Source organism: Oncorhynchus kisutch, unplaced genomic scaffold, assembly GCF_002021735.2.
Source record: "Oncorhynchus kisutch isolate 150728-3 unplaced genomic scaffold, Okis_V2 Okis02a-Okis13b_hom, whole genome shotgun sequence".
NCBI lineage: Eukaryota > Metazoa > Chordata > Actinopteri > Salmoniformes > Salmonidae > Oncorhynchus > Oncorhynchus kisutch.
In genome coordinates this window covers 12,091,005-12,111,556 of record NW_022261979.1, presented here as the reverse complement: position 1 = coordinate 12,111,556, position 20,552 = coordinate 12,091,005, and the positions used below count along the sequence as shown (strand labels likewise).

Here is a 20,552-nt window from a genome sequence, read left to right as displayed (position 1 = left end):
AGAGCTAGTGAGACCAGAGGATTTAGTCCCAGTCACCATGTTGCAGTCAGCAGCCTGGATCCTCTTGTACAGAGCTAGTGAGACCCGGGGATTTAGTTCAGCAGTCTGGATCCTCTTGTACAGAGCTAGTGAGACCAGAGGATTTAGTCCCAGTCACCATGTTGCATTCAGCAGTCTGGACCAGCTTGTACAGAGCTAGTGAGACCCGAGGATTTAGTCCCAGTCGCCATGTTGCAGTCAGTAGTCTGGATCCTCTTGTACAGAGGATTTAGTCTCAGTCCCCATGTTGCAGTCAACAGTCTGGATCCTCTTGTACAGAGCTACTGTATCAATAACCAGGTGTATGGGGAGGCTGGGATCCACTAATACTGTATCAATAACCAGGTGTGTGGGGAGGCTGGGATCCACTATTACTGTATCAATAACCAGGTGTGTGGGGAGGCTGGGATCCACTATTACTGTATCAATAACCAAGTGTGTGGGGAGGCTGGGATCCACAGAAGCACTGTAATTCGTTCATCTAGAATGTTTGACCTTTGTCTGAACTCATTAGGGGGAATATTGTCATTTTGGCCCACTCCTTCTCTCACCTGAATAAATAACCTTTTTCAGCCATCCTATATCTCAATTATTCACGTGAAAAAAAACATAGCTCATCCTTTATAAATTCACAGTGGGTTCTGACTTGTAGTTTTCCCCTCAGCTGCTATACAGAGAGGCGTATAACATTAATGAAAACTGTAAATAAATAGATAAACAAATCCACGTTCAATGCTCTGTAAACTCTGGCATGCACAAATGATGTTGAACATTTAGTTTAATCTCCCTCGGACCCCATGAAGCAGAAAATAAACCATGATGAGCCAAACGCTGAGCAGCAACTGCAACAGATGCTGACAAGTCTCTCTCAAATCCTATTGGCCATTTTACTTCCTGATGATTCAGTCTTTAACCGACATGTCATTCCAATATTTTTGTTGTTGTTGCAGTAAGGGGGGTTTGAATGAAAGGATTCTATTAATCTGGTTTGGGGGTAGGCGTGTTTTGCGCGCCCAATCAGCATTGAGCTGAGCTCAACTTGTGGGTTGTCCTGCCCCCCCCCCCCCCCACAAGGGAGGCGTGGCTTCACACCAATCAAATCACAGTCCGAAGCAAAACGTCATCATTGTCAGAAAAAAAAACGTGTCTGTTTCTGGTCTGCTTATGTTGATGTGCTACAGAGGCTATTTGCTAAATCTGCACTTTTCTAAACCATAGATTGAGATGCGGATTTAGATTTGTGGTTTTGACTTAATTATCTGTACAGGCCAATGATTGTGACGGTGATTCGGATCTAACCATAAATGCCTATATTGTGCCACCGGCCTGAGACGATTGAAGTTCAATATTTACAATATTTATCTTAGATGAAGTATAGTAGGCTCAAATTAACTTGCTAGTTAACTTAGCTGGTTCATATGTTGTCCATGCGATCACGGTAGGCTAGCAAGCATTTTAGCTAGGTAGCCTATGAAAACAGAAACGTAAAGCATACTGTATGACAGAGCCATAGACCGTTTTGACAACATGAAAGAGAGGAGGATTGGCGTTCAACTCGTCGACAAGTAACTATGGAGAGTAAAACTGTTTTACTTCTGTGCGTCAATAATCAGTTCCATGGACAGCCACGTGATATTTAGCAACATTGATTGGACTCAATTGTTTTTTGGTATCTTTACGTTTGTTTTCAGTTTATTAAACACATATACACAGAGTACATATAGCCTTGTTGATTTAATATTGTTTAAATTGATATGGTGCTGGAATTAGCGGAGGCGGTGCGCCTGTTGTCTTTGTGCTGACTTGCGGTAACAAATCAGTGGTTGTGTAATAAATTGTTGTAAACGTTAACTTGATTGAATGTGGACTTCACCGGACAGATATTCCTCTCCGGTTTTGTGATGAAACAAACGTATTAGCGATTTACAGTATTGAATGCATACATTTTCATAATTTTCCTCGGTAGGAATCGAACCCACAACCCTGGTGTTGCAAGCGCCACGCTCTGACACACACACACACACACACACACACACACACACACACACACACACACACACACACACACACACACACACACACACACACACACACACACACACACACACACACACACACACACACACACACACACTCTCTCTCTCTCTCATATGCTGCTGCTACTCTGTTCAATATCTATCCTGATTGCCTCGTCATGTTTACCACTGCCTAGTTGTACATATTTCCATAACTACCTCAGACCCCTGCACAGTGACTCTGTACTGGTACTCCTTGTATATAGTCTCATTACTACCTGGTACCCCTGCACAGTGACTCTACTCCTTGTATATAGTCTCATAACTACCTCAGACCCCTGCACAGTGACTCTGTACTGGTACTCCTTGTATATAGTCTCATTACTACCTCAGACCCCTGCACAGTGACTCTGTACTGGTACTCCTTGTATATAGTCTCATTACTACCTGGTACCCCTGCACCGTGACTCTGTACTCCTTGTATATAGTCTCATTACTACCTGGTACCCCTGCACAGCGACTCTACTCCTTGTATATAGTCTCATTACTACCTGGTACCCATGCACAGTGACTCTACTCCTTGTATATAGTCTCATTACTACCTGGTACCCCTGCACAGTGACTCTACTCCTTGTATATAGTCTCATTACTACCTGGTACCCCTGCACAGTGACTCTACTCCTTGTATATAGTCTCATTACTACCTGGTACCCCTGCACAGTGACTCTACTCCTTGTATATAGTCTCATTACTACCTGGTACCCCTGCACATTGACTCTGTACTGGTACTCCTTGTATATAGTCTCATTACTACCTGGTACCCCTGCACAGTGACTGGTACTCCTTGTATATAGTCTCATTACTACCTGGTACCCCTGCACAGTGACTCTACTCCTTGTATATAGTCTCATTACTACCTGGTACCCCTGCACAGTGACTCTGTACTCCTTGTATATAGTCTCATTACTATGTGGTACCCCTGCACAGTGACTCTGTACAGGTACTCCTTGTATATACTCTCATTACTACCTGGTACCCCTGCACAGTGACTCTGTACTCCTTGTATATAGTCTCATTACTACCTGGTACCCCTGCACAGTGACTCTGTACTGGTCCTCCTTGTATATAGTCTCATTACTACCTGGTACCCCTGCACTGTGACTCTGTACTGGTACTCCTTGTATATAGTCTCATTACTACCTGGTACCCCTGCACAGTGACTCTACTCCTTGTATATAGTCTCATTACTACCTGGTACCACTGCACTGTGACTCTGTACTCCTTGTATATAGTCTCATTACTACCTGGTACCCCTGCACAGTGACTGGTACTCCTTGTATATAGTCTCATTACTACCTGGTACCCCTGCACCGTGACTCTGTACTGGTACTCCTTGTATATAGTCTCATTACTACCTGGTACCCCTGCACAGTGACTCTGTACTCCTTGTATATAGTCTCATTACTACCTGGTACCCCTGCACAGTGACTCTGTACTCCTTGTATATAGTCTCATTACTACCTGGTACCCCTGCACAGTGACTCTGTACTGGTACTCCTTGTATATAGTCTCATTACTACCTGGTACCCCTGCACTGTGACTCTGTACTGGTACTCCTTGTATATAGTCTCATTACTACCTGGTACCCCTGCACTGTGACTCTGTACTCCTTGTATATAGTCTCATTACTACCTGGTACCCCTGCACAGTGACTGGTACTCCTTGTATATAGTCTCATTACTACCTGGTACCCCTGCACTGTGACTCTGTACTCCTTGTATATAGTCTCATTACTACCTGGTACCCCTGCACCGTGACTCTGTACAGGTACTCCTTGTATATAGTCTCATTACTACCTGGTACCCCTGCACAGTGACTCTGTACTCCTTGTATATAGTCTCATTACTACCTGGTACCCCTGCACAGTGACTCTGTACTCCTTGTATATAGTCTCATTACTACCTGGTACCCCTGCACAGTGACTCTACTCCTTGTATATAGTCTCATTACTACCTGGTACCCCTGCACCGTGACTCTGTACTCCTTGTATATAGTCTCATTACTACCTGGTACCCCTGCACAGTGACTCTGTACTCCTTGTATATAGTCTCATTACTACCTGGTACCCCTGCACAGTGACTCTACTCCTTGTATATAGTCTCATTACTACCTGGTACCCCTGCACAGTGACTCTGTACTCCTTGTATATAGTCTCATTACTACCTGGTACCCCTGCACAGTGACTCTACTCCTTGTATATAGTCTCATTACTACCTGGTACCCCTGCACCGTGACTCTGTACTCCTTGTATATAGTCTCATTACTACCTGGTACCCCTGCACAGTGACTCTGTACTCCTTGTATATAGTCTCATTACTACCTGGTACCCCTGCACAGTGACTCTACTCCTTGTATATAGTCTCATTACTACCTGGTACCCCTGCACAGTGACTCTGTACTCCTTGTATATAGTCTCATTACTACCTGGTACCCCTGCACAGTGACTCTGTACTCCTTGTATATAGTCTCATTATTGTTATTTTATTGTGTTACTGTTACTTTTTTTGCTCATTTTTCTTTACTTTTTAACCCTGCACTGTTGGGAAAGGGCTTGTACATAAGCATTTCACGGTAAAGTCCACACATGTTGTATTCGGTGCATGTGACATTTAAAAACATTTATTTACTTTTACTTATCAAGTCACGGGCCATAGACTGGTGCCCTTTGGCTAATCGAATCCGCACATTTTAAAGTCTGGCTCAGGAGCAAAGCCTCTCGCCTTCTCTATCTTTCACACACATACATTTTTTTAGTCAGTTATCCAGAGCGATTTTACAGTAGATAGTGCATACACATTTTCGTACACAACAAACACACTTGTATTAATCAGATGGCACATTTTATTTGATTTTTGCAATAATCGAATTTAAACAATCTCGCCCGCTATCATTGGTCAATGCATTTGCCATTTGCAGCTGGCTGTCAACACGAGCAGACTCCTCCCTTCGCCATGTTTCGGGCTGTAAACATCCTGCTGATTTTAAAAGGACACTGAGCGGGAGGAAGTCTACTGGCGCCATCTTGACTCTTTTCATGAGTACAACAGGAAGAGACAATCGCTGGGAGTAATTGCATAATCATTGATATTTATTTTGAAAGGGGGGGTACAATCGGTAAGTTAAATATATTTTACTTTATGAAAAAAAAAAAAGATTAGTGAGTTTTGTGATGAGAAATTAGCGTGCACGCCGATGCTTTCTTTACCGGGGCCCTCCTACCAACTAGCGCGCCTGCTAACCGCTACCGGGGGGGAAAAAGTGTTTGCAGTTAATGCACGCACGCTCAGCACCGTCGCTAGTTAGCGTTAAATGATGCATCCCACAATTATGATCAATTAGGATGATGTATTATCATGCTTCTCTTCTTATTTGGTTTACTTTGATATATTTTCCGAAATTGTTGCTAGGATTTCAAGCTAGCTAACTAGCTCTCTTGCTAACTGAACAGTTAACGTGAGCTAGCATGTTAGCATGCTAGCCTAGCCATGTTCAATCAAAGCCCCAAGTAGTAGATTTTTTTCGAACAACTTTTAACTCGCAAGTCCACCAGTACTTCAACATGAGCTGCTAACTATATAAATCCAGTTTCAACCAGTACAATAATTAGCTAACTTAAGTCATTTATTAGATTGCAAGGCAGATATGTCTGATTATGGGTCTCCTATCATCCAAAAAGCCAAAAGAGTCGTGAATGAGTCGTATTTTCAATCCAAAACGACACATTTTATTTGTTGATATTAGCTACAACTACCGTCTATTTTGCATGGATAATTTTCTTCCCAAAAGCTTAGCTACCTAAACATTTTGAGAAAGTTTCTATTTCACATGCCATAAAGCTTTCAAATCCGTCTTTCTCTATTCCAGGTGCTCTTACCCCCGGTTCTTCAAGAGCTAGCAACCAACCGGGGCAATGTTCTACGCCCACTTTGTCCTGTCCAAACGTGGGCCTCTGGCCAAGATCTGGCTAGCGGCCCACTGGGACAAGAAGCTGACCAAGGCTCATGTGTTTGAATGTAACCTAGAGAGCAGTGTGGAGAGCATTATCTGCCCCAAGGTAAGAGGAGACCTGGCTAGCAGATATCATGATTCATGTCTCTGTTGAATGCCCTTACACAATGAAGACCCAGTCTGAGAAGTCAGTCTCATCCCTTGGCCGTTCATTAGACATCCCATTGGCTATCCTTATTTCCGCATTGACCAATCCAATAGTGTCAGATCTACGTGTGGAAGAAGTAGGCATGGGTCTAATGATGGAACTAGGTAGTGACCAGATTAGAACCAGGCCGATTGACTGAGGCAGCATGCATGCATGCATGTTACCCACATCAAGTAACATACCTTGGTAGTGACCACAGCTACTGGATGATGCTTGCGGTCGACTGTTCTTCGGCCTATGACATCTCCTCCCTGATGTGATCCATGGGACCTGTTCAGGAGGGCACATCGTTACGCAACGTTCAAACTAGAAGTCTATTTTGTAGACCAGAAATGATTGTCAGATAGAATAGGGAATCATATCGTCTCTCTTCATTCTGTTTCAACAGCGTTCAGAACATTTCACCACACTGAATACACCCATGGTTCTGTCTCCTCCCCCTAGGTGAAGATGGCGCTGAGGACCTCAGGTCACCTCCTGCTCGGTGTGGTGAGGATCTACAACAGGAAGGCCAAGTACCTCCTGGCTGACTGTAATGAAGCCTTCATCAAGATCAAGATGGCTTTCAGACCAGGTGCGTAGCTTGGCTCTTATTATGGGACTAGGAAATAAACTTAATCAAGATGGCTTTCAAACCAGGTATGTAGTTTGGGTCTTATGTGACTAGGAATAAGCTTAATCAACGTGGCTTTCAGACCAGGTACTTACTTGACTAGGACTAAACTTGAAGAGATCGGGAGTTTGAGCGGCTGGTGATCCTAGTCTTACTGATTTGTTGTTTATTTGCTCACCACTCTGTCTGGCTGCCCCCCAGGTGTGGTGGATCTGCCAGAGGAGAACAGAGAGGCTGCCTACAACGCTATCACCCTGCCGGAGGATTTCCACGACTTTGACCAACCCTTACCCGACCTTGAGTAAGTCATATATATATCTATAGATAGATAGATAGTGTCTATGGAGGAAGTTCCCTCCCAATACAACCCTACACAAGCCTCCCAGGAAGAGGACTGTTGCTAATTGTAACAGGCAACTAATGAGGATGCAAATCACCTAACAAGTATAATCCTAATTTTAGGAGCCCCCGTCCCGTCCTAACCAAATACAGATTGTACTCGGCTATCTGACATAAGGAACGGGTGATTATGCAGAGCTATAACGAACTGAGGTGAAACGTTGACACTGTCGGTTGTTTCCACAGTGACATAGACGTCGCCCAGCAGTTCACCCTGAACCAGAGCAGAGTGGAGGAGATCACCATGAGGGAGGAGGTGGGGAACCTCAGCCTCATGCAGGACAATGACTTTGGTAAGGAGCTGTCTTGTCAATATTCCTGGCTTTTGTTCGACATGCTCTGGTATTTTTGGCGACCGAGAAAGTGTGTGTATTTATTTCAACTCCCTCCTTTGGCTTGATGTCAATGAGAAGTATACATCTCCTGCATGTGGGCCGGTCAGCCACCTAGCAATTTCAGTTCTAGCCAATGAGCTTCAGCTCCTCCCATTTGCATAATCTATGAGCAGAATTACTCCTACCTCAATTAGCTGTGAAATCCCCAGTTTCAAAGCAACTTTTTAATTTTTTTAAACTGTGCCATGCCAAATTTACCTTACATCTCCCCCATGTGGGCCAGCCCCCTAGCAATTTTTGTTCTAGCCAATGAGCTTCAGCTCCTCCCATTTGAGTGACGGCTAGCCAGAGGCCTGCCCAGCGTTATCCAGGGCGGGCTCAACGGCCCAGTGGACACAGCAGAGAGAGAGAGAGAGAGAGAGCGATGATGTGGTGCACATATCAGCACATTTGCGATCTATTATGCAAATGTTTGTGGACAGCTTTTGGCTCGTGTGCTACTTTCAGAACTACTGGCTAAAAAGTATACAAAGTACCTGAGAGTCTCTTTAACTGGGTTTTGGATCGCTACTGAATATGCAACAGCAAGTCATGTTCATGATACACAACATTGTATTTCCCCTGTAAAAACCAACTGGTTCATGAATATGCAAATCTAAAACTAAGTCATAAATTCTCATAATGCTAACTAGATTACCTAGCTGGAGACATTCTCATAATGCTAACTAGATTACCTAGCTGGAGACACATTCTCATAATGCTAACTAGATTACCTAGCTGGAGACACATTCTCATAATGCTAACTAGATTACCTAGCTGGAGACATTCTCATAATGCTAACTAGATTACCTAGCTGGAGACACATTCTCATAATGCTAACTAGATTACCTAGCTGGAGACATTCTCATAATGCTAACTAGGTTACCTAGCTGGAGACACATTCTCATAATGCTAACTAGGTTACCTAGCTGGAGACATTCTCATAATGCTAACTAGATTACCTAGCTGGAGACATTCTCATAATGCTAACTAGATTACCTAGCTGGAGACACATTCTCATAATGCTAACTAGGTTACCTAGCTGGAGACATTCTCATAATGCTAACTAGGTTACCTAGCTGGAGACATTCTCATAATGCTAACTAGGTTACCTAGCTGGAGACATTCTCATAATGCTAACTAGGTTACCTAGCTGGAGACATTCTCATAATGCTAACTAGATTACCTAGCTGGAGACATTCTCATAATGCTAACTAGATTACCTAGCTGGAGACACATTCTCATAATGCTAACTAGGTTACCTAGCTGGAGACACATTCTCATAATGCTAACTAGGTTACCTAGCTGGAGACATTCTCATAATGCTAACTAGATTACCTAGCTGGAGACACATTCTCATAATGCTAACTAGGTTACCTAGCTGGAGACACATTCTCATAATGCTAACTAGGTTACCTAGCTGGAGACACATTCTCATAATGCTAACTAGGTTACTTAGCTATTGGCTTTGGCTTTCCATGTATTGTAACAACCCTCTGTGTCCCTCCCGCGCTCCCAGCTGACTTTGGCATGGATGACCGTGAGATGATGAGGGTAGAGGGAGGCTTTGAAGAGGACATCATCCATGGAGCGACAGCCTCTAATCTGCTGCTGGAGGCAGAGCCTGGGCCTGCTCACCTGCCGGACAAGTCCAACCACCTGGAGTACGACGACTTTGGAGACACTATGGAGAACAACGAAGGAGGAATGCTGGGTAGGGAGGGAGGGGGATGCTGGGAAACCGCCCCATAGTGTTGACTGTCTGCTCTTAGGGAGGGGAATGCTGGGTAGGGAGGGAGGGGAATGCTGGGTAGGGAGGGAGGGGAATGCTGGGTAGGGAGGGAGGGGAATGCTGGGAAACCGCCCCATAGTGTTGACTGTCTCTGTGCTCTTAGGGAGGGGAATGCTGGGTAGGGAGGGAGGGGAATGCTGGGATACCGCCCCATAGTGTTGACTGTATCTGTGCTCTTAGGGAGGGGAATGCTGGGTAGGGAGGGAGGGGGATGCTGGGTAGGGAGGGAGGGGGATGCTGGGATACCGCCCCATAGTGTTGACTGTCTCTGTGCTCTTAGGGAGGGAGGGGGATGCTGGGTAGGGAGGGAGGGGGATGCTGGGATACCGCCCCATAGTGTTGACTGTCTCTGTGCTCTTAGGGAGGGGGATGCTGGGATACCGCCCCATAGTGTTGACTGTCTCTGTGCTCTTAGGGAGGGAGGGGGATGCTGGGTAGGGAGGGAGGGGGGTGCTGGGATACCGCCCCATAGTGTTGACTGTCTCTGTGCTCTTAGGGAGGGAGGGGGATGCTGGGTAGGGAGGGAGGGGGATGCTGGGATACCGCCCCATAGTGTTGACTGTCTCTGTGCTCTTAGGGAGGGAGGGGGATGCTGGGTAGGGAGGGAGGGGGATGCTGGGATACCGCCCCATAGTGTTGACTGTCTCTGTGCTCTTAGGGAGGGAGGGGAATGCTGGGTAGGGAGGGAGGGGGATGCTGGGATACCGCCCCATAGTGTTGACTGTCTCTGTGCTCTTAGGGAGGGAGGGGAATGCTGGGTAGGGAGGGAGGGGGATGCTGGGATACCGCCCCATAGTGTTGACTGTCTCTGTGCTCTTAGGGAGGGAGGGGAATGCTGGGTAGGGAGGGAGGGGGATGCTGGGATACCGCCCCATAGTGTTGACTGTCTCTGTGCTCTTAGGGAGGGAGGGGAATGCTGGGTAGGGAGGGAGGGGGATGCTGGGATACCGCCCCATAGTGTTGACTGTCTCTGTGCTCTTAGGGAGGGGGATGCTGGGATACCGCCCCATAGTGTTGACTGTCTCTGTGCTCTTAGGGAGGGAGGGGGATGCTGGGTAGGGAGGGAGGGGGGTGCTGGGATACCGCCCCATAGTGTTGACTGTCTCTGTGCTCTTAGGGAGGGAGGGGGATGCTGGGTAGGGAGGGAGGGGGATGCTGGGATACCGCCCCATAGTGTTGACTGTCTCTGTGCTCTTAGGGAGGGAGGGGGATGCTGGGTAGGGAGGGAGGGGGATGCTGGGATACCGCCCCATAGTGTTGACTGTCTCTGTGCTCTAAGCTGTGTGTTTGTGTGAAGGATCAATATAGTACTACTCTAAATTCAGAGTGATGCGATGACGGCAGTCAGTGTAAACCCCCCCCCCCCCAAATGGTTTGTCCCGGAGCCTGAACCGTGTGTTGTCTCGTTTGTCCAGTGGATAAACTACTGTCCCAGGAGGATGGGGGTGGTATATTTGACGACCCTCCGGCCATCACAGAGAGCGTGATTCCCCCAGACCATGGAGACGATGAGGACGACTTCGACAACCTACAGTCACGTATGTTCATTACCCAGACCGATGTGGTCATTTAAAATCTGTTGATCTTTCTCTCTTTCTGGGATAACATGTCAGTGTGTTGTTCATTGGGGCGTACTGTAGCAAATACATTTTTCCAGCCGAAAACAAACACCTGTGTTCTTATTTGACAAGTTCAGGTTGTACCTCCCTGTTTCAAAACGTTTTCTCCCAACTGAACACTACCCGGATCACAAGCTTGTGTGTTTGGTTAATTGATAACAATTCACCATTAAAACGACCTAGAAGCTTGTTATTATCGATCTAACCATGACACCATTAAAACGACCTAGAACATAATTACGGCTGTCATCACTCCTACTGTGTGTATTAAGATGTGTTGTTGTCCCACAGCGGGTCCAGACAGTCCTGACTCCGGCCCAGTCGAGCCCCTGCCGGCCATGCAGGACCAGACGGAACAGACCACTCTGGTCCACAATGAGGAGGAGGCGTTTGCCTTGGAGCCCATCGACATCACTGGTGAGCAGCTCTCCTCTGTCAGAATAGTGTAGAGACACAACCAAAACACTTCTCTCAGCTCTCCTCTGTCAGAATCGTGGAGAAACACAACCAAAACCATTTCTCTTTCATTGACTGTTAAAATGTAAATCTGCTATAAATACAACGCTGTGAAAAAGTATTTGCCCCCTTTTCTGTTTAAAACGAATTTATTGTTATTATAAAATTATTTTTGTGTGCATATTTCTGATACTGAATTATCAGATCTTCAACCAAAACCTAATATTAGATAAAGGGGAACCTGAGTTCACAAATAACAAGGAAAGGGTATACTTATTTTATTAACAAATTTATGCAATAACCAATTCCCCTCGTGGAGAAAAAAGGTCATTCCCCCCTCTTACACTCTAACTGGTTGTGCCACCTTTTTAGCAGCAATGACTTCCTGTAATTGTTGATCAGTCTCTCACATCTCTGTGGAGGAATTCTGGCCCGTTCTTCCATGCAGAACCCCTTTAACTCAGCCACATTTGTGGATTTTCAATCATGGAACTGCTAGTTTCAAGTCCTGCCACAACTTCTCAAATTGGGATTAGGTCTTGACTTTGACGAGGCCATTCCAAATCACAGACTGATGGCCTGACATTCTAGAACCTCTCTGGTACAGAGACATTCTAGAACCTCTCTGGTACAGAGACATTCTAGAACCTCTCTGGTACAGAGACATTCTAGAACCTCCCTGGTACAGAGACATTCTAGAACCTCCCTGGTACAGAGACATTCTAGAACCTCTCTGGTACAGAGACATTCTAGAACCTCTCGGTCTGTGGCGGAAGAAAACAACTGTTAAAGAAATAGGGATTTTTGGTCATTAGTGGGAAAATGGCGTCTACACTTCTGTCTAGTGTCAGAGAATGACATCCACACTTCTCTGTCTAGTGAAAGAGACCAAGGCGAAGAGGAAGAGGAAGCTGATTGTCGACAACCTGAAAGAGCTGGACAGTAAGTCGATCCGCGCCCAGCTCAGCGACTACTCGGACATCGTGACCACGTTGGACCTGGCCCCTCCCACCAAGAAGCTGATGATGTGGAAAGAGACCGGAGGAGTGGAGAAACTCTTCTCTCTCCCCGCACAGCCGCTCTGGAACAGCAAACTGTTGAAGGTAAGAGACGGGATGAGATCAACGCACAGCTTTAGTCTGGATGGAGGGGGTGAAGACACGGCTTTAGTCTGGATGGAGGGGGTGGAATACACGGCTTTAGTCTGGATGGAGGGGGTGAAGACACGGCTTTAGTCTGGATGGAGGGGGTGGACACACGGCTTTAGTCTGGAGGGGGGGTGGACACACGGCTTTAGTCTGGAGGGGGGGTGAACACACGGCTTTAGTCTGGAGGGGGGGTGAACACGCGGCTTTAGTCTGGATGGAGAGGGTGGAAGACACGGCTTTAGTCTGGATGGAGGGGGTGAAGACACGGCTTTAGTCTGGATGGAGGGGGTGAAGACACGGCTTTAGTCTGGATGGAGGGGGTGAAGACACGGCTTTAGTCTGGGTGGAGGGGGTGAACACACGGCTTTAGTCTGGATGGAGGGGGTGAACACACGGCTTTAGTCTGGATGGAGGGGGTGAACACACGGCTTTAGTCTGGATGGAGGGGGTGAAGACACGGCTTTAGTCTGGATGGAGGGGGTGAAGACACGGCTTTAGTCTGGATGGAGGGGGTGAACACACGGCTTTAGTCTGGATGGAGGGGGTGAAGACACGGCTTTAGTCTGGATGGAGGGGGTGAACACACGGCTTTAGTCTGGATGGAGGGGGTGAACACACGGCTTTAGTCTGGAGGGGGTGAACGTGTCGGAGATCTCATTAACTGTCCCTCTGGGACACCTGAAGTTGAATGGGTTTTTAACTGAAATATGTCCTGTGTTGTCAGATGTTCACGCGCTGCCTGACTCCCCTGGTGCCCGACGAGATGAGGAAGAGGAGGAAGGGAGGAGAGGCTGATAGTCTGGATGAGTTCCTGAAGGACCTGGAGAACCCCGAGGTGCCCAGAGAGGAGGCACTGTCTGGCAGGGACGTTATTGGTAAGTTACCTTCAGCCTCATATACTAACCCCAGAGAGGAGGCTTTCTCCCTGTCTCACCCCTCCTATACTAACCCCAGAGAGGAGGCTGTCTCCCTGTCTCACCCCTCATATACTAACCCCAGAGAGGAGGCTGTCTCACCCCTCATATACTAACCCCAGAGAGGAGGCTGTCTCACCCCTCATATACTAACCCCAGAGAGGAGGCTTTCTCCCTGTCTCACCCCTCATATACTAACCCCAGAGAGGAGGCTGTCTCACCCCTCATATACTAACCCCAGAGAGGAGGCTGTCTCACCCCTCATATACTAACCCCAGAGAGGAGGCTGTCTCCCTGTCTCACCCCTCATATACTAACCCCAGAGAGGAGGCTGTCTCCCTGTCTCACCCCTCATATACTAACCCCAGAGAGGAGGCTGTCTCCCTGTCTCACCCCTCATATACTAACCCCAGAGAGGAGGCTGTCTCACCCCTCATATACTAACCCCAGAGAGGAGGCTTTCTCCCTGTCTCACCCCTCATATACTAACCCCAGAGAGGAGGCTGTCTCACCCCTCATATACTAACCCCAGAGAGGAGGCTGTCTCACCCCTCATATACTAACCCCAGAGAGGAGGCTGTCTCACCCCTCATATACTAACCCCAGAGAGGAGGCTGTCTCACCCCTCATATACTAACCCCAGAGAGGAGGCTGTCTCACCCCTCATATACTAACCCCAGAGAGGAGGCTGTCTCACCCCTCATATACTAACCCCAGAGAGGAGGCTGTCTCACCCCTCATATACTAACCCCAGAGAGGAGGCTGTCTCACCCCTCATATACTAACCCCAGAGAGGAGGCTGTCTCACCCCTCATATACTAACCCCAGAGAGGAGGCTGTCTCACCCCTCATATACTAACCCCAGAGAGGAGGCTGTCTCACCCCTCATATACTAACCCCAGAGAGGAGGCTGTCTCACCCCTCATATACTAACCCCAGAGAGGAGGCTTTCTCCCTGTCTCACCCCTCATATACTAACCCCAGAGAGGAGGCTGTCTCCCTGTCTCACCCCTCATATACTAACCCCAGAGAGGAGGCTTTCTCCCTGTCTCACCCCTCATATACTAGACCATCATGGACATCTGGTTGTTCCTCTGTCATTATCAAACCAACCCTGTGTCTCTCTCTCCTCAGACCAGACCATCATGGAGGAACCCAGTATGCTGCAGGCCTCAGCCATGGAGGGAAGTAGGACCACCTTGGATGAGACTGTCATGCCACCGCCGTCCACCCCACACGGACTCAAACACAAGGAGGCTGGCCTGCCTGTGAGTACTACTGCTTTCATTCAGGGAGGGGGCTGGCCTGCCTGTGAGTACTACTGCTTTCATTCAGGGAGGGGGCTGGCCTGCCTGTGAGTACTACTGCTTTCATTCAGGGAGGGGGCTGGCCTGCCTGTGAGTACTACTGCTTTCATTCAGGAGGCTGGCCTGCCTGTGTACTACTGCTTTCATTCAGGGAGGAGGCTGGCCTGCCTGTGAGTACTACTGCTTTCATTCAGGGAGGGGGCTGGCCTGCCTGTGAGTACTACTGCTTTCATTCAGGGAGGGGGCTGGCCTGCCTGTGAGTACTACTGCTTTCATTCAGGGAGGGGGCTGGCCTGCCTGTGAGTACTACTGCTTTCATTCAGGGAGGGGGCTGGCCTGCCTGTGAGTACTACTGCTTTCATTCAGGGAGGGGGCTGGCCTGCCTGTGAGTACTACTGCTTTCATTCAGGGAGGGGGCTGGCCTGCCTGTGAGTACTACTGCTTTCATTCAGGGAGGGGGCTGGCCTGCCTGTGAGTACTACTGCTTTCATTCAGGGAGGGGGCTGGCCTGCCTGTGAGTACTACTGCTTTCATTCAGGGAGGGGGCTGGCCTGCCTGTGAGTACTACTGCTTTCATTCAGGGAGGGGGCTGGCCTGCCTGTGAGTACTACTGCTTTCATTCAGGGAGGGGGCTGGCCTGCCTGTGAGTACTACTGCTTTCATTCAGGGAGGGGGCTGGCCTGCCTGTGAGTACTACTGCTTTCATTCAGGGAGGGGGCTGGCCTGCCTGTGAGTACTACTGCTTTCATTCAGGGAGGGGGCTGGCCTGCCTGTGAGTACTACTGCTTTCATTCAGGGAGGGGGGCTGGCCTGCCTGTGAGTACTACTGCTTTCATTCAGGGAGGGGGCTGGCCTGCCTGTGAGTACTACTGCTTTCATTCAGGGGGCTGGCCTGCCTGTGAGTACTACTGCTTTCATTCAGGGGGCTGGCCTGCCTGTGAGTACTACTGCTTTCATTCAGGAGACTGGGATATCAGCCCCCCCCCCCCCACTGCTGTTACAGTTGGTTGGGATATCAGCCCCCCCCCCCACTGCTGTTACAGTTGGTTGGGATATCAGCCCCCCCCCCCCCACTGCTGTTACAGTTGGTTGGGATATCAGCCCCCCCACCCCCCACTGCTGTTACAGTTGGTTGGATATCAGCCCCCCCCCCCCCCCCCCACTGCTGTTACAGTTGGTTGGGATATCAGCCCCCCCCCCCCACTGCTGTTACAGTTGATTGGGATATCAGCCCCCCCCCCCCCCCCCCCCCCACTGCTGTTACAGTTGATTGGGATATCAGCCCCCCCCACTGCTGTTACAGTTGATTGGGATATCAGCCTCCCCCCACTGCTGTTACAGTTGATTGGGATATCAGCCCCCCCCCCCCCCCCCCTGCTGTTACAGTTGATTGGGATATCAGCCCCCCCCCCCCCCACTGCTGTTACAGTTGATTGGGATATCAGCCCCCCCCCCCCACTGCTGTTACAGTTGATTGGGATATCAGCCCCCCCCCCCCCCCCCCTGCTGTTAGTTGGTTGGGATATCAGCCCCCCCCCCCCCTGCTGTTAGTTGGTTGGGATATCAGCCCCCCCCCCCTGCTGTTAGTTGGTTGGGATATCAGCCCCCCCCCCCCTGCTGTTAGTTGGTTGGGATATCAGCCCCCCCCCCCCCCCCTGCTGTTAGTTGGTTGGGATATCAGCCCCCCCCCTGCTGTTAGTTGGTTGGGATATCAGCCCCCCCCCCCCCCCCTGCTGTTAGTTGGTTGGGATATCAGCCCCCCCCCCCTGCTGTTAGTTGGTTGGGATATCAGCCCCCCCCCCATATGGATATGGAACAACCAGCCAGCAATGGAATCATTCATGTTTTGCCTATTTCCTGTGACTAGTTATCTTACCTACTGTAGTCGGATGCACCTAGTTAAGTCTCTGAATCAGAGCATCTGCCACATTTACATAATGTTAAACGATGTGCGTAACCCCCCCAGTAATAACAGCAAGGTGTATATAAATGTATTCAACAACCAGTAATGAAATGGTTGATGTTTTGTCTTACCTCTGACTAGTTCTGGTATGTGTATCCAATAACCCTCTCTCGTCTTGTCCATTTAGATGGGAGCCCAGGAGCCTCAGGCTGATCTCTCAGTCCTATCCATGGCCCAGGTAGACCTGCCCCAGGTTGACCTGCCCCAGGTAGACCTGCCCCCAGAGGAGAGCCTCAACCTCACACAGCTGGTCCCTGAGCTGGATCTGCTGGACAAGGAGAAGAAGGACAAGGATGACAGTGATGAGGAGGTGAGTGGTGGCAACTTACCATCAGAGAGGGTTTATATATGGGGGGGGGGGGGGGGGGTAGAGACTGGGGAGGAGGGTAGAAACCTGGGGGGGGGGGGGGGGGGTAAAGACGATGTGACCTCAACTGGCCTGATGGAAAAGTAACATTTGTGGGAAATACACATCTATGATACCTTTGGCGATGAATGGACTGTGTCAGGCCACCTTGAGGTCCTGCATGTTTTCAGAGTGTGTGTGTGTGTGTGTGTGTTTGCAGGAGGAGGAGGGGGATCCAACTCAGGACCAGGAGGAGAAGAGGTGGAACAAGAGGACCCAACAGATGCTGCATGGCCTTCAGGTAAACAAACATCCTGTTATTCACTACTTCAGGTAAACAAACATCCTGTTATTCACTACTTCAGGTAAACAAACAAACTATGCTAATGTTCTGTTGGAAATTAGAGTTACAAAATATTACATTTCCATGTGGAAAATTGCTATAATGGAAAACAGGTCGTTGGAGAATATCTGATATCTACATCTGATGATAGCTGATGTCGACATCTGATGATAGCTGATGTCGACATCTGATGATAGCTGATGTCGACATCTGATGATAGCTGATGTCGACATCTGATGATAGCTGATGTCGACATCTGATGATAGCTGATGTCGACATCTGATGATAGCTGATGTCGACATCTGATGATAGCTGATGTCGACATCTGATGATAGCTGATGTCGACATCTGATGATAGCTGATGTCGACATCTGATGATAGCTGATGTCGACATCTGATGATAGCTGATGTCGACATCTGATGATAGCTGATGTCGACATCTGATTGTCTGGAGGCGACTGACTTCATATCTTTAGCAAGTCATTCCATCATCTCTTATTTGGGCGAACCACTTTCTCCTGGGTCGGTCTGTAATCTCGCTGGACGACCCCCTGGGTCGGTCTGTAATCTGGTTGAACAGACCATTGATCAGTAAGGTGACCCGTCTCTCTGTTCTCTCCTCTCTACAGCGAGTCATGGCCAAGACGGGAGCCGAGCAGGTCAGCTTGTTGGCGCTGTGCCGAGACAACAACAAGAAGCAGGCGGCCGCCAAGTTCTACAGTTTCCTGGTTCTGAAGAAACAGCAGGCCATCGAGCTCAACCAGACCGAGCCTTACAGTGACATCATCGCTACAGCCGGACCAAGATTCCACCTGGTTTAGACACTGCCTGAGGTCCAAATGGCACTGGTTCCTATACAGCACCCTACTTTTGACCAGAGCCTCCTTAGGGTTCTGGGCAAAAGTAGTGCACTATATAGGGAATATGGTGCCATTTGGAAATGTCTTTTTCACTATTTTTATGTATATGTTAGGTTTTTTTTTTTGCCCTTTTTTTTTGTTGGGGGGGGTGGGGGGGGTCCTAAATGCTAACTTTGAAAAGGATTGTACTGTATCTACCACCAACTGAATCATGCAGTATTGTTTTTTTACGTGAGAAATGCATTTATCCAGTATATTTATATATATTTCCTGTCAAGTTCCTTCTTTCCATTTTGTAAAGCTTTCTGACCACACTAGTTGTTTTGTTTTGGGGGGGTTGGAACAATACATGTCCCATTGCTCTGTAATGGTCAAATTCATCAAAAAGATTAATCAAATTTTAGTCTCCAATCAAGAATTCCCCTTCAAAAATTGTGTTTGAACATTTGTCTTTCATGCTTACATACATGCTGTTTTACAGGTACTGTTATATCATGAGAGAAATGGAATAAGAGCTCTTCACCTCAAGTTCTTCCTATTGCACTTGACATAAAATCCTGGTTTTCTTTCCCAAATTTTTTTTGTTGATTTTTGTTTATACAGGTTGTTATTTCTGTTGATAAATTGGCTATATTACGACTAGCATTGAATTGTATTGTTTAGGTGTATAATAATGCCCATTTATTCCTGTTGCGTTTTGTACCTCCACAGCTATTTTTGTTGTTGCATAAAAGAAACTAGATGCTTGTACATGTTTCAATGAAAGTTGATGATCCCATGTTTTTAAGTCTTATGGTTAACTAGCTGTTGTGATACTTCTGTAAAGAATTTGAAATAAAAAGTGTTTTAATTACCTGGTTTACACACTCTGAACCATTCTGTCTGGTGAAATGACATCAAGAATATGTTCCAGAAAGCAAGATCAATGACTTGGCCCAGCTGACTGTTCAAAATGACTTGGCCCAGCTGACTGTTCAGAATGACTTGGCCCAGCTGACTGTTCAGAATGACTTGGCCCAGCTGACTGTTCAAAATGACTTGGCCCAGCTGACTGTTCACAATGACTTGGCCCAGCTGACTGTTCACAATGACTTGGTCCAGCTGACTGTTCAAAATGACTTGGCCCAGCTGACTGTTCAGAATGACTTGGTCCAGCTGACTGTTCAAAATGACTTGGCCCAGCTGACTGTTCAAAATGACTTGGCCCAGCTGACTGTTCAAAATGACTTGGCCCAGCTGACTGTTCAAAATGACTTGGCCCAGCTGACTGTTCAAAATGACTTGGCCCAGCTGACTGTTCAAAATGACTTGGTCCAGCTGACTGTTCAAAATGACTTGGCCCAGCTGACTGTTCAGAATGACTTGGTCCAGCTGACTGTTCAAAATGACTTGGCCCAGCTGACTGTTCAAAATGACTTGGCCCAGCTGACTGTTCAAAATGACTTGGCCCAGCTGACTGTTCAAAATGACTTGGCCCAGCTGACTGTTCAAAATGACTTGGCCCAGCTGACTGTTCAAAATGACTTGGCCCAGCTGACTGTTCAAAATGACTTGGCCCAGCTGACTGTTCAGAATGACTTGGTCCAGTTGACTGTTCAGAATGACTTGGTCCAGCTGACTGTTCAGAATGACTTGAAATGATTTAATCTTTTAGAGAAATGTGGACTTAAAATAACTGACTTGACGACAAGTTGAGGCTAACTTAAAGGGATGCTTAAATATTTTGGCAATGAAGCCTTTTTACTTATTTCCTCAGTCATTTTTATGTCTGTGCAGTTTGAAATCAAATTTTATTTGTCACGTATGCAATAAAAACAATTTTTTAAAGGAAGTTGCTAACTAGCGTTAGCGCATTGAATGGAAGTCTATGGGAACAGCTAGCATGCTTCCTTCATACTGGACACAGTCAGACATAAAAATGGTGTCCACGAGTTAATCTGACTGGGGAAGAAGATAAAGGGCTTCATTGCCAAAATCGAGGTATCCCTTTAATAATCCTGCTGTTTAGAATACAACACCAGTTGACACTCGTGACTCCCGACGAAAAAGCTTAAAACCCGCCAGCTGTATGTTAATCATGTTGTTGTTCAGCCGCGACTCTGTGAAACATAAGATATTAATCAAATGTATTTATAAAGCCCTTCTTAC

The 20,552-nt window shown here is 47.6% G+C and overlaps 1 protein-coding gene across 1 annotated transcript; it reads left to right on the top strand.

Moving 5' to 3' along the window:
• The first annotated feature begins 5,048 nt into the window (after positions 1 to 5,048).
• Positions 5,049 to 19,257, top strand: LOC109882804 (double-strand-break repair protein rad21 homolog A). The gene is made up of 14 exons (XM_031812049.1): positions 5,049 to 5,228; positions 5,979 to 6,168; positions 6,715 to 6,844; positions 7,085 to 7,184; positions 7,469 to 7,575; positions 9,176 to 9,370; positions 10,864 to 10,986; positions 11,359 to 11,484; positions 12,403 to 12,626; positions 13,396 to 13,546; positions 14,720 to 14,853; positions 16,983 to 17,165; positions 17,422 to 17,502; positions 18,174 to 19,257. Exons 2-14 carry the CDS (start codon positions 6,025 to 6,027, stop codon positions 18,363 to 18,365), a joined length of 1,890 nt encoding a protein of 629 aa, XP_031667909.1. The 5' UTR covers positions 5,049 to 5,228; positions 5,979 to 6,024; the 3' UTR covers positions 18,366 to 19,257.
• Positions 19,258 to 20,552: the final 1,295 nt, after the last annotated feature.

Bases quoted from the DNA above. Each gene is read 5' to 3' on its own strand.
- LOC109882804 (XM_031812049.1), top strand. From the start codon at position 6,025: ATGTTCTACGCCCACTTTGTCCTGTCCAAACGTGGGCCTCTGGCCAAG. The intron at 10,987-11,358 runs GTATGTTCATTA...GTTGTCCCACAG, and splicing joins CTTCGACAACCTACAGTCAC to CGGGTCCAGACAGTCCTGAC. The intron at 11,485-12,402 runs GTGAGCAGCTCT...TTCTCTGTCTAG, and splicing joins GGAGCCCATCGACATCACTG to TGAAAGAGACCAAGGCGAAG.